The sequence below is a fragment of the Aspergillus costaricaensis genome (genome assembly GCF_003184835.1).
Source record: "Aspergillus costaricaensis CBS 115574 unplaced genomic scaffold BO79scaffold_4, whole genome shotgun sequence".
NCBI classification, from domain to species: domain Eukaryota; kingdom Fungi; phylum Ascomycota; class Eurotiomycetes; order Eurotiales; family Aspergillaceae; genus Aspergillus; species Aspergillus costaricensis.
In genome coordinates, this window is record NW_020291804.1 from 431,985 (window position 1) to 444,766 (window position 12,782).

At 52.5% G+C, this 12,782-nt stretch overlaps 4 protein-coding genes across 4 annotated transcripts; 1 reads left to right on the top strand and 3 right to left on the bottom strand.

The window, feature by feature from the left end:
* Nucleotides 1–78: 78 nt before the first annotated feature.
* On the bottom strand, nt 79–4,395 carry BO79DRAFT_188101 (putative cytoskeleton assembly control protein Sla2). Its single transcript, XM_025680578.1, has 12 exons — nt 4,103–4,395; nt 3,977–4,023; nt 3,897–3,914; nt 3,733–3,808; nt 3,506–3,663; nt 3,364–3,444; nt 3,252–3,309; nt 3,016–3,200; nt 1,912–2,960; nt 1,712–1,861; nt 439–1,653; nt 79–380 (listed from the first exon to the last, which is right to left on the bottom strand). The coding sequence occupies exons 1-12, from the start codon at nt 4,108–4,110 to the stop codon at nt 294–296; spliced, it is 3,132 nt and encodes a 1,043-aa protein (XP_025543503.1). The 5' UTR covers nt 4,111–4,395; the 3' UTR covers nt 79–293.
* A 301-nt stretch (nt 4,396–4,696) lies between these two features.
* BO79DRAFT_166353 (SMP domain-containing protein) lies at nt 4,697–8,198 on the bottom strand. Its single transcript, XM_025679314.1, has 2 exons — nt 7,454–8,198; nt 4,697–7,364 (listed from the first exon to the last, which is right to left on the bottom strand). The coding sequence occupies exons 1-2, from the start codon at nt 7,945–7,947 to the stop codon at nt 5,054–5,056; spliced, it is 2,805 nt and encodes a 934-aa protein (XP_025543504.1). The 5' UTR covers nt 7,948–8,198; the 3' UTR covers nt 4,697–5,053.
* A 1,299-nt stretch (nt 8,199–9,497) lies between these two features.
* Nucleotides 9,498–10,472, top strand: BO79DRAFT_166355 (alpha/beta fold hydrolase; the record flags this gene model as incomplete). Its single annotated transcript, XM_025679315.1, has 1 exon — nt 9,498–10,472. A coding segment is annotated over one exon (975 nt), but the record flags the coding sequence as incomplete, so codon positions are not given.
* A 197-nt stretch (nt 10,473–10,669) lies between these two features.
* Nucleotides 10,670–12,387, bottom strand: BO79DRAFT_284909 (putative MFS transporter; the record flags this gene model as incomplete). The annotated part of the gene is made up of 5 exons (XM_025688297.1): nt 10,670–10,808; nt 10,858–11,022; nt 11,079–11,773; nt 11,835–12,224; nt 12,274–12,387. The coding sequence occupies 5 exons, from the start codon at nt 12,385–12,387 to the stop codon at nt 10,670–10,672; spliced, it is 1,503 nt and encodes a 500-aa protein (XP_025543506.1).
* Nucleotides 12,388–12,782: the final 395 nt, after the last annotated feature.

Here is a 12,782-nt window from a genome sequence, read left to right on the forward strand (position 1 = left end):
TGATTTATTATGAGTGGACCCCAGTAGTAACGAAATTGGGTAAAATACGCTGTGAAGCTAGAAAGATGGGAATATAGTAACGGAGGAATCCTTTCGATCTGATTATATACAGTACAACGATGGCTCGGAGCATGATCGCCCAAACACACGCATGGCTGCTACTCTTGGTATATCCAACAAACAAGCAATGTCACAGAAAACACAACCCGAATAGAATTGCAGCAAAGCCAGGAGACTTAGACCTCCCAGTCTGCTTCCACCCACTAAACCATGACAAACATGCTGGCAGCCACTTAGTCCTCTTGGTAAGAAATCTTCCGCATCTCTCCCAGGCGTTGACGAGCCCGAGAGAGGTTGTTCTCCAGTTGGAGGATCTCGACCTGAAGAAGTCATTAGCATTAATCGATGAAAATATCGGATTGTCGAAATTGGACGTACCTGTTGCTCCATCTCCCGCACCTTGAACTCGTGGGAGCTGAGCTTCGAGTAATCCACCGCTTCGGAATCGTCCTGGTTCTTCTCCTTGATGATATCCTGCACCTGGCGCACCAAGGCCCGGCAGGCCGCACCAACAGCCTTGCTAGCAGTCTCGAGACGATCCTGCGACTTGCTCATGAAGGTAGCCTTGACACGACTGGCTGCCACCAGCTGTGCCGTACTGGCCGCCACATCGTTGGAAGCGACAATCAATTGCTCAGGAGAGTTGCGACCCGAAATGACACCATCGGCGGTCTCAATCAAGGTGTTGGTCGAGCTGGCGACTGCCTTGGCTGCTGAAATCAGACCCTCGGTCCAGCGGTTGTTCTTCTTGTAGAAAGCCGTCCGCGAAGAGCTACCACGACCCTCCCGGACAATCTCTTGCTGCGACGCGGTGGCCGCCTTGATGAGTTCGGCGATGGCGTTGGTCACTGCAATAGCAGCCGCCAGAATGACATCGTTGATCCGAAGCTCATAGGTGCTGAAACCATCACGAGGCTTGTTCTTGAGCTTGGCCAGTCGCTGGGCTGCAGCATCGATAGCATCAGCCGCCCTGGTAAGTTCTTGGTCAACCAAGTCACCCAGATCGCCATTGGTGGCAATCTTGGCACTCTTCGGCGCGAATGCATCAACCAGCTTCGAGAGGGTCTGCAAGTCCCTCTGCACTTCGAGGTTGTTGTTGATCACAACATCAGTCTTTTGCAGCGCCTCTAATCCCTCAAGACGGAAAGACTGCAAGCCTCGGAAGAATCGCACTGTCGCCTGAGCGGATTTGCGGGCTGCGTTGACCAGCTGATCTGCGCTCTTGTCGTCGTTGGCGAAACGCGTCAATCCCTTGGTGTTGCTCAGCACGTCGGCCACTGAGCCAGCGAAGATGGATACAGTCCGGATAATTTCCGCATGCGTGCTGTTGGGCCCGTCCGCAATGAAGTTGTTGAAGGCCGTAGAGAATTCGGTGGCCGAGGCCGAAGCCTTCTCGATCTGCGAAAGCACATACGGCGGAGAGGCGTTCTGGTTACCAGCCTGCATGGAGGAGTCAAGCTCATACAGAGCATCATCCACACGCTGGACACCCGTCTGGAGAACCGAATCGATGATATCGTTGATCTTAGAGACAGTGCCGTGCAGAACAGTGTCAATCTGCGAGTCCAGCGCGTTGTCGACATCACCTTGGCTCTATTTGCGCCATCCGTTAGCTCGACATACCACCATACGGTTCGCGCTGATCACATACCAATTTCAGCTCCTCCAACTCCATCAAAGCCTGCTCCATTCCCGACTTGTACACTTCGATTTCCTCGTCCTTTTCGCGCAGGGCAAGGTCGTGGTCGCCTGCACGCTCCGAGGTCTTGTTGGAGACTTCCTCCAAGGCACGAGACTTGTTCTGTGTCCAGAGTTAGATACTGATAAGATGACTTAAGCAGGGCAACTTACCCGGAGAGCCTCCTCCAAGTCCGCCATTTCCCTGTTGTATTTCGACAACAGTGTCGAGATCTCCGTGCCCTTGGAGCGTTCCGCATTCTCAGCTCGCTCGAGGGCAAAGCGCAGCTCCCGTTTGACCTTCTCCAGCTCTTCTTTGTTGTTGCCGGTCAGACGGTCTCTGTCGTGCAGCGCGCGGTCCCGCTCGCGGATCATGTCGGCCAGCTCCAGGTTCTTGGTCTTGAGCTCACGCTCAAGCTTCTCACGGCGCTCAATAGCCTCCTGTGCCGATGCTGCCTTCAGCTTAAGGCTCTTCGTCGTCTGCAACAGGTCGAGGTGCTCCTGGCGGAGTTGAGAGTAAAGCTTGGCCAAGGCTTCGTACTTGGACCGCCACGTGTTAACCTGCTCCTGCAGCGACCGAATCTGCTCGTCCTTCGACGCATTCTGCAGGTTGAGATTGGAGTTCAAGTGGTTCATTTGTTCCTCCAGATCCTTGACTCGACGGTCGTACTGTTGCAGCATCAACTGGTCACGCTCGTACTGGGCGCGGGCATTCAGGTTCTCCTGCTCAAGCTCGGCCAAGCGACCTTGGGTCTGTGTCTGGTACTGATCGCGCAAAAGCTGTTCCTGAGCTAGGCGCTGCTGCTCAGCCTGGAGGCGCTGTTGTTCCTCGAAGTCGCGCTGAGCCTGCTGCTGCGCGAGAAGTTGTTGCCGCTGCTGATCCTCCCATTGCTGCTGCAAGCGGCGTTGCTCGGCTTCATATTCTTCTTGCTGACGCTTGGCTTCGGTAGTCCAGAAATCACTGATAGGCTCCGGCTCTGCTGCAGTCATCTTGGGCGGGGGAGACGGCTGGGGCTCGGGTTCCTTGACCGGTCGCTTCGGCAGAGCTGGACGTTCATCGTCTTCCGACAGCAAGTTGGGAGGGTCCTGTGGAAGCTTGGGGACAGTAATCAGGCTAGTGAGATACCGCAGGTTCGAACATTCGTAGTAGAAGCGGACGAGGCGATAGTGCTGGGCGTCATATCGACCGCGGAGAGGTTCAAGCGCTTCCGTATCACCCGTCGCTAAGCCAGACCATATCAGTATTTATTGAACCATCGCATCGGGAAACAGACGTACTCGTGTGCATAGCCCTCAGCATGCTGGTGATGAACTTGTAGATGCCGTAACTCTCCTGCACCAGAGGGACCAGGGCGGAGATGCGACATTCGTTGTTGGTGCCGGATTGGAAATGAGAGAAGATCAACTTCTGGAAGGCATCGATCTGATCTTGCAGTGTCATGAGATCTGTAATTGCCTCATACCTAGACGGTTGTCAGCTATGCACATGAACCTCAATTGCATATCCGACGTACCCTTCATTGGGGTCATTGGTTGTCTTCAAGCTGATGTACTCTTCATATTCGAACAGGCCTAAATCGATCAGTACCCATGCGAGGGGGGGGGGCGTCGTATTGGTGTCCTAACCGTTGAATTCGGGATGGTTCCGGTGAAACGCCAGCTTTGACTCAAGGTAGAAGACGTATTCACGAATGAGGGGGCCGTATCCTATTATTCCAGCTTCACGTCAGCTGTCTTCCATTTTCCCCCCAATAGGAATTGTACGCACCTCGGATACCATCTCCACCAACACCGCGCATTAGACTATCGATCCAATTGACATGCTGCTGTGCTTCACGGACAACGATCGGGTGACCTTCTTGTAGCACCTTATGTATCGTGATGAGCGCCTTGAACGTCTGCACTTCGTCGGCGAGGACAGGCTGGCTAAACGGAGACGCGATAAAGTCAGCTTATGCATGAAAGCGATTACAGAAACAAAGCAGGTAAGCATACACTTTCATGCCAGCCCAGAAGGCGCTGGATGATTTATGATCCCATGTGTACACGATGCAGCTCCGAACATGTTTCCCTGGGTGTACATTAGTGAATGTTCGGTTGGTGTGACCGGAGAAGAGCTCCGTCGATATAGCACAAAGCTTGAGAGGGGTAATTCGTACGTTTCGGGGCGGTTTCCTCTGTGATTGCGATATGATCAGTCACTAGTAAGCATCAGGGGAGCACTGCAGCTGTGACTTACCGATGCTCGTGGCTTTGCGAATGTTAATCGCCAAATCAGTCTCCGTGCTGGAATCGATGGATCATGTCAGCAATTCCATCAAAGAGCACAACAAGCGCACGGGCACCTCCAGAAAATATCACGTACCGACTCATGGTGATGGTTGCGAAGCTCTGGATGGGCTTAGATCAGGGGAACAGAAGACGGAGAGATGCGGCGGGAGCCGGTGGGCCCGTAATGCGGACAGCGCAATCAGCCAGTTAGTTGCACGGGGAATGCGCTATCCTCAAGAAAGGAGAGGGGAGGAGGGAGAAGTGCGATAAGTGGTCAGGGCAAGGATTGAAGAGAGCAATGGCCACCCACGCGATCGTCCAGCAGGGTCCGTCACAGCAGAGAAAAAAAAAGAGAGCAAGAGAACTAGAGGGAGAGTGTGAGTGAGGGGAATAAAAGGCAGGTGGACTGAAATAGCAACAGGCAGAGAGATGAAGTAAAGGCGAGATGACGTCCGAAAGGGAAACTGCCACCGCGGCCGGTTCTTGGCACCGCCGCCCGTTCCTCACAGGGACTCGTCACCCTCCTGGATCTACTGCAAATAAAAAGGGTTCGCTATCCACCGGATCTCACCTAGGCAGCGATTTTGTCGCCCAATCAGTCAACCCTGCCCAATTGGCCACCAACAGGCTACACTGTACTGCTACTGCTACTGCTATTGCCTACAATAAAAGAAGATTGAGGAAATGTTCGGCACTGAATTACTGAGAAACCATCCATCTATCAAGCAATCAAAAACCAAATAAATATACGACTAGAATGGGGAGTTTGACACCAGATCGCAATCGACGCCAGACACTGTCAAGCACGCTCAAGAACCAGCTGAGAGGGTATACCATGGGTGAGAAGCCAAGGAAGGGAACCATCATCCTGCACCACGGCACCGGACTCAGTTCACGCCTCCCTGTCCATATGAAAACGCCCGTTCCTGTAGAGACCGCCCTGCACTGCAGAGCTTCCGTTATGCATTGCCAAGGGCAAATGCGACATCACTCCGTTATTATGATCCCCGTATCTTTCTGCTGCATGTCACTAATGTGTTCTTCCTCATGGAATAATCCCGTCCGTAGCGGAGAGGATTTCCATGCCATGTTTCTCCGTGTCAAGTCTGGGCTTCGAATCAGGAGCCGCAGGCCCTTGCTCTACCGGCTCAAGCTCGCCTTCACCATCCCCACTATCGCGACTAGCAGCCGACTCTCCTAATTTGGTTGAGGAGCTGTAGCCTTTGGTGCTCGACTCGGTTGCTGATGCTCCCTCAGGAGATAGGTCCACCACAGGGCTGTTTGGCCCCGAATCGTATGGAGCTTCGACCACAAGTAACTCATCCGACCTAGCCCCCTCCGCCTGGGGTTGATAGATTGGCTTCCGTCTGGGTAGAGGTGGCTTGGGAACAGGCCTCTTGTTCTCCCTATCCGACTTCTGCTCGGGAACATTCGACAACGCCACCGGTTTACGCTTGGGAACCGCTACGGTGTTCCTCTTATATCCCACCTTGTCAGGACGCGGCAATGGAGTCCCCGGGGGTGGGAGTGGGTGTCCACGCCCTATCGGCTGCTCCGGAGTGCCCGCAGGACGAGACATATCGTGAGCGGAGCTAGACTCGCCTCTGCCGAACATGTTCCATCCCCACTTCTTGGCCACGGAGGTGGCCGTATTTAGCGGGCCAGGGGATTTACTCTCTGAGGGAGTGGCAGAGGTAATCGACCGGGTCAATGTTTCGAGTGTGCTGCGACGTCGCGACTTGTTGCTCGCCAGGGATGCAGTAGAACCACTCTCCATACCCCGGAGGTTGTTCGATGAATCGCTTCCACGGTGAATAGAAGGCGGCCGGGTAGGAAACTCGCTTGCAGACTCATCGAAGCTCCCGGATGATTCGATGATGGACGGATCCCGACTCTGGGATACACTATCCGGGATCATATGACTAGCAACCGGAGGAGAGCTTGCAGGAGTCTTTTCCGGTGATCCGGGAGCTGACCGGTTAGATATTTCGATCATAGCACTGGTCGCATAGCTCTTCTCTTCGCTCTTTGTTTCGCACAGAACCCGGTCCATCTTCCCATGGTCAGCTGTCAGGACGGGATCGGCGGCATTGGAGAAGGTCTGAGACCGAATTACCCGTGGGGGCGAAGTGCCGAATTTGTCCACCGCAGAAGATAGAGCGCTTGGACTGATGTTCTCCAAATCTCCTATGGAGGCCTTGGAATTCTTGCGGGCTTTTAAGGTGCCATTGCCAGATTCGGCAAGCGCAGGGGCGCTCATGGTGCGATCGTCCTTGATCTTCAGTACTTCAATCGACTCCTCTTTGGTGCTACTCGAGGGCTGATCCTGAGCACCGGACTCATCAGGAATATCTGCTTTTGTATCAGGTTTTGGTATCTCTCGCTCCCAGATACCACCGCGGAATCGCTGTGATTCAGTGTCCATGAAGGGGATGTCGTCCCAAAACGGCTGAACCAAGCTCTCCGCAACAGTTTCCCGGATGCGACTCTCGATGGTACGCAGAATTATGCCGTAAGTGATCTGCTTGGAGCTAACAATTGGTTCAATGTCCATGTCCATATCGGGCATGGATTCAAAGGATATCCAGATTCTGTTACTCGGAGGAGGCTTGAAGCGGATCAGCAAATGACCCTCTAGCTTCTTTAGAACAACCGCCAGGACAATGTCGACTTCTCTGGCCTTGAAGCGCTGGCCCAAGTCGATACGCACGGTTGCCGAGATCTCCAAGCGGAAGTTGCCCGTATACTGAACATCCGTCTCTACGCAACAGTTGCCGTCGACCGTCAGGTCCTTGAGCCTAGGGTTGATGATAAAGGGCGCACCTTCCCCCATGTCAATCTTTTGGAGACCAATCTTGCTGATGAAGTTGGGTTTGTTGACGCGGGAGATCTTCTTGGTGACCTTCTTCCGGATGAACTCCTCCATTTCGGGTGTCTTGTACATGGCAAGGAACAACCTGCCCAGCACCGCGTTGATCCATCGCGTTTGCAGTTGCTCCTCGGACGAATGCAAGCGCTGAACCAGGGTGACGATGTGTTTGACATCAAACGTTTGATGCTTGGGAGGAGCATCTGGAGAGTTCCACATGCGAGCCTGATTCTGGAGCATGGCGAAATAGAAGTCCTCCTTTTCGGACAGGTTTTCGGAGAAGAGAAAGAAAGGCGGCGTAGGTCCTCCAAGATCACCCAGCGACTCCAGTCGTCGCGAGAGGCAGATGGCGTTTCTCTTTAGCCACAGTTCTCCTTCTGGGATCGGGCCCTCTCCACCATGTATACTGACATCGTGGTGGGCAAGCGAAATAACATATCGGACTTCCACCTGGTTCGCATTATCGTAGAGCATCAAATGGCCATGTCTAATTTGTGTCGATCATTAGCATCAGCCGTATTTCCTACTTGCGGAACAAAGAGGAATTAAGCGGAGGCGGAGAAGGGTCGAAAATACCGAAGAACAATATAGAAGACATTACGCGCCCGCTTCCCATTCTTAGGAGTATTCTTAGCCGGCTCGATCGTCGGCGCTTGTTTCCGATCGAACAAACTCCTATACATAGCCTGATACACGCTCGGACTCTCCGCGGCGATCACCTCCCCAGCCGGAGTGGTCCTCTCGGGCGGCCGCCCATTAACACCACCGGGGACATATTCACGACAAACGGCGAAATAACCAGCGGCGACATCGGAGTCATGGGTACGATGAAACTTCTCGGCCAACTCATCCGTTCCAGACTTAAGACTGTAATGATCATCGGTCGGACGGCGCAGAGTTGTCGAAGAAGATTGGGGATGGCATGATTTCTGATCGGAGGAGAGCGGCGGGGACGGAGCGGCAGTCGGGAGGGACAGATAGACGAAGAGAGCGACCAGCGACAGGACTAGCGGGAGGAAGGTAAGTCCGCCGAGGACGTATATGAAGAGAAAGCTGGCGTAGGAACCCATTGGGGTGGGGAGCCGGACGTTCAAATGGCCAGCGTTAACAACACCTCCATCATCATGAGGCTCAAAAAAACGAAAGACCAAGTGGCAGGCAGGCGGCAGGCAGCGAAGGTGTTCGAACCTGGAGGGGAAGAGAAGATAAATGAGGACCAGCTCGAATGTATAAAAGGGAGAGAGGGGTGGGGGGAGAAGGGGAAGCGAAAGGACAAGTGTATAGTATACCTGGAGAGTATGGGTGAAGGAGATAAATTAGGGAGGGAGGAAGGGCAAGGGGGAGATGAAGGAAGGGAACAACCAAGTTTGAATGATGTTGTTTGTAAGTTGGAGGTGGATTGTTGCAGAGTGACAGTAGCACCTTTCCTAGTTGGGGCAGCAGACAAGTCCTTGGAACTCCGCGGTTTCCGGGTGTTCTTTCACAAGTCACTAAAAGGTCGCTAGCTGGTAGGCAACACACCCGTTAGTGACCAGCGGAGTACTTGGGAACTACTACAGACTACAGTACTACTTTCCCATCGATCATGACGGAATGCCGTGGGTCCGGGAAGAACGTTGCCCCGCGTTCCTCACCACCTGATGGTCCCGTGATCCGCCCGGGGCCTGCAGATCGTTGGTTTAGCTTATCGGCACTCGATAGATACCACTTTGTAGCATACTAACAAGAAGTTGCCAGTTCATCACGGAGATTTAATACACACGATTGACTTGCCTCATGCAAGATTGGAGGTAGGAAAAGCAAGTAACAAGTGTTGGATCACATGCAGCTATCGTAGCTGAGTTAACTTTTTGTTTGTTTGTTTTTTCCCAGCATAATCGTAACTCTTCGGTATTAGAGACGCAATTGGTTTCCACGGAACCTTAATCCTGGCTGCTTCTTGCACACGAGCTTATCGCGTCATCAGGGACATCCTTGATCATGTTACATTTATGGCTCATATACCCTTTATGCTTTGAAAGACGGGTATCAGCCAAGGAACGCAGTCATCCTTCCAACCAAATGATCATTACCGTTAGGTAAGTACGTACTAGTGCGCGCTAAAGTAACATCGTGTTGCAGGATGTTACCGAGGCCCAGTCTTACCAATACTACCCGGTACTTCCTAGCGGTCTCTCAGTACCTCAGGGGTCAATGTACGAGTTGTAACTCATCTGAGCGAATACAATAAGCATATTTACCTTTATTGCTTCAGAAAATAATCACGAGATCTAGTAACTCCACCAATTAGCTGATGTGAAGCTGTCCAGCAGCTCAGCCTTAGGGCTGTCATGCTTTCCCGCGTACAAGCACCCTGATTGGCCCACTCGTTCCGGGCGGGCCCTGCCTCAGGCTGAGCCATCCTCTATCGCTTTTTAGTATAGATATCACGTCTAGTATACGATAGTTGGGATGGCATCAGCCGAATATATAAACGTCAATCTTCCTCTCCTTCTCTCTCATAATCACCATTTTTGTACATCTTTTTTTATCCTTCAATCACTCTATTATCCTTCTTTCTTCTTCGAATTTCATTATCTATAGCTTTCCCTATATACATCCCACCAACCACCAAGACACAATGACAACAACTACAGAAACCAGCCTCATAACCCTCCCCGCCAAACCCACTGCCCAACTAAGCTATACCTTTTACCCCTCAACCTCTCAATCCTCCAATAAAACCTTCCTCATCTTCCTCAACGGCCTCACAGCCCCCCAAACCTCGTGGATCCCCATAATCCACCACCTCCAATCCACCCACCCACACAACCTCCCAGCCATCCTCACCTACGACCGCTACGGCCAAGGACAGACTCCCTCCAGGGATCCAGCCGACCAGGATGCCACAGACCCAAGTCACGGGCACGACATCCTCTCTGCCCTGGACGACCTCCACCAACTCATCCAGCAGATAGCCAACCTTCACCTCCCCACCTCAACAACCCCCTCAGACCTGAACCTAATCCTAGTAGGCAACTCCCTGGGCTGCGCTCTCGCCCGTCTCTACGCCCAAACGTACCCAGGCACTGTGTCCGCCCTCCTCCTGCTCGACAGCATCCTCGCCAACTCGGATTTTGTGTCTGTGATTCCGGATCCTACTGCGCCGGGCTTTGTTCCACCGCCAGGGGAGGATGGCCTCTCCGCTCAAGATCTGATTATGGCACGAGCCATCGCGGGGAAGGTCTTTCATCCGTCTGTGGGGAGTAAGGAGGGCCTGTCAAGACGGAATCTGGCGGAGTTGTTGCCTGAGAGTAATGGACCGAGGCTGGTGGGGACTGATGCTGGAAGGGGGCCTTGGCTTACGGTCATTGGACATGATGGGAAAGCATTTGCGGAGGAGAGTGTGAGGATGACGGGCGGGAAGGTGTCTGGAAGGGTGTTTGAGGTGTATGTCACGCCGTTTTGGGAGAGGTATCATCGGGGATTGTTGGGTATTACAGATGAGGAAAGAGGGAGGGGACCACTTGTTGCTGAAGGGGCTGGACATGTGGTGCAGTTGGGAAACCCGGGCTTTGCGGCAGAGGAGCTGGGGCAGTTATTGGATAAGGTTATGGCATGATAGTTGATTCTAGTTCAGATGGGGTGGATAGTTGACGCCGGATAGCTGCTTTTGTTCCTGTGGGATTGTTTGCACCCAGGTGCTAGTACTCAGTATCAATGTTTTTCATTTTATTCGATGTCAACTGCCAGGGAAAGAGACTTAATTGATAGCACTCAGTTACCTTCAAATCACTGTACCTTTTCCAGAAGCTAGTCATCCCGCGCATATGGACTTCGTCGCCGCAGCGCCACCCCATATCGTTTCAACAATATCGGCGCCGGAATGCCCACCACAACCGCAATTAAAGCCAGGAGTGTATTCCCCCATCCGAGGCCGAGATTGCCATACCTAGCTTGATCAGCATGTAACATACTCAGGATGTATCCACAACACTCACAGCCTCGGCGCGGCTAGCGGCAACGCAAAGGAAAGCAGACTTCGAACGAACATAACCGCCGCTACCGCACTGGAAGCATATTTGGGGTATGTATCCATTATGTACCCTACTATGCATTGGATTTCATGTAGCGCGCCGGCACCGTAAATAGCTGCGCCGATATTTCTGTAGCCGTCAGTAAATCAATTGCAGTACTAGGTCTGGAAAGGGGTCATTCGTACGGCATTATCCAGTGAACATTTGGTCGAGCACTCCATACATACCACAGAAGCCCGATAGGAATAATCACCGCACCGATCATCAGGGCCGGCAGGCGGAACTCGGGCAAGCTGTGTCCACCATGCTGACTGCACAGCTCTCTATAGGACCGGTTGGCGAGACGCATTCCTACCTGCGAAGCAAAAGTCATACCCAGGAATAAAGAAATATAGTTGAGGGAGCCGATAGACACGGATTCTCCGTATGTGCCTGTCCATACAGTGGGGAAGCTCGAAATCAGTAGGTATAGAATCCCGAAGATGTATGCACAATACAGACTCCAGACTTGCACCACCGGTTGTATGGCAAGCAACTTAATTGGTCGAACGAGGCTAAGCCGGAGTAGATAAGGCAGGGAGACGCTGTCGTGGTTGGTGTACAGGTTTCGGTTCTTGGTGCTTTTCCGTAAATGCTTACACCTTCTTTGCAGCAAAACTGGCGCATAAGTCTCGCGAATGAAGGGCAGACCGAAAACTTGCACTGCGCCAGCCACGATGGATACAAAATAGAAGCACCATGGCCACGTCGTGTACTGGACGAGAAAGCCGCCAGCGATAGGGCCGAATGTCATGCCGAGCGAAGGGGCGAGGAGATAGAGAGACAGAGCACTACCGCGCTTGTTAGGCTCAAATAGGTCTGAGGTGAAGCCAGCGCCCATCTTTGGCGGTCAGTACTAGGCCATTACTGCTGGAGACGCGATGAGCTGAAGTGATACGGACCGTGTTAGCTCCTGCGCCGCCCAGACCAGCCAGAAAACGGAGGCCAATCAGCTGATTTGGTGTTCTGGCAATTCCACATAGGGTGTTAAAGATGATGAAAAATATGTCAGTAACTTGGAGGATTATCATCCTTCCAAATACTTCTGACAAAGGCGCCGTGAATAGTGGCACGATTGCCATTCCCAGCATGTAAACAGACAGGGATATAACGCTCATCGTACTAGACGAGAAGTGGAGGTCTTGCTGAATGTTATGTAGGGCTGGGGCCATTATAGCTGAGCTCATGGAAGTTAGAAAAGTGAACAGCGACATGGGAACGAGGGTCGCCCATTTCTTGCCCAACGGCCAATTCCTTGGATGTCCCGGGTCCTCGGGACCATTCCATGTCACCTTGGATATTAGGCACAGCGCTTCAACTTGATGTTGTAGGACACCTTACCAGATTAGGGTCTTGTTCAGATGGTGGTAACTCTGTTAAAGCTCCAGATGATGTGCTTTGGGAATTTGGGGTTTCGTTGGGATGAGTGTTTATTGAAGCTTCTTTTTCGGCCATTGCAGAACGTGCCCTGATATCAGATAAATGGTTTCACGGTCCCGAGGGGAACGACACAACTTATGATCTCGTTACGCCGGATATACGGAAGCGAGGTATCTAGCAGCTATATAAGCGAATTGTTTTCGGCGAAGCGAACGCAGGCTTATTGACCAAAGAGGATTGTGTTACTACTAGGAACAGAAGGTCGGTAGCTTCCCAGCAAGCTCAAGCCATGACCTACTGTGTCTTATTTCAGTTCGCAAGCTCGGTAGCTCTTTACTGTTCAAATTGGCGTTTGACCCATAGGCCAGGTCACTAGATCCCGGCCGCCTGCGCCTGCATTGATTGACGCTATAGATTTAGGGTTCCGGCAGCGCGCCAACGCGGCGGAGAAGCTTCCCCGGCTTGTTATT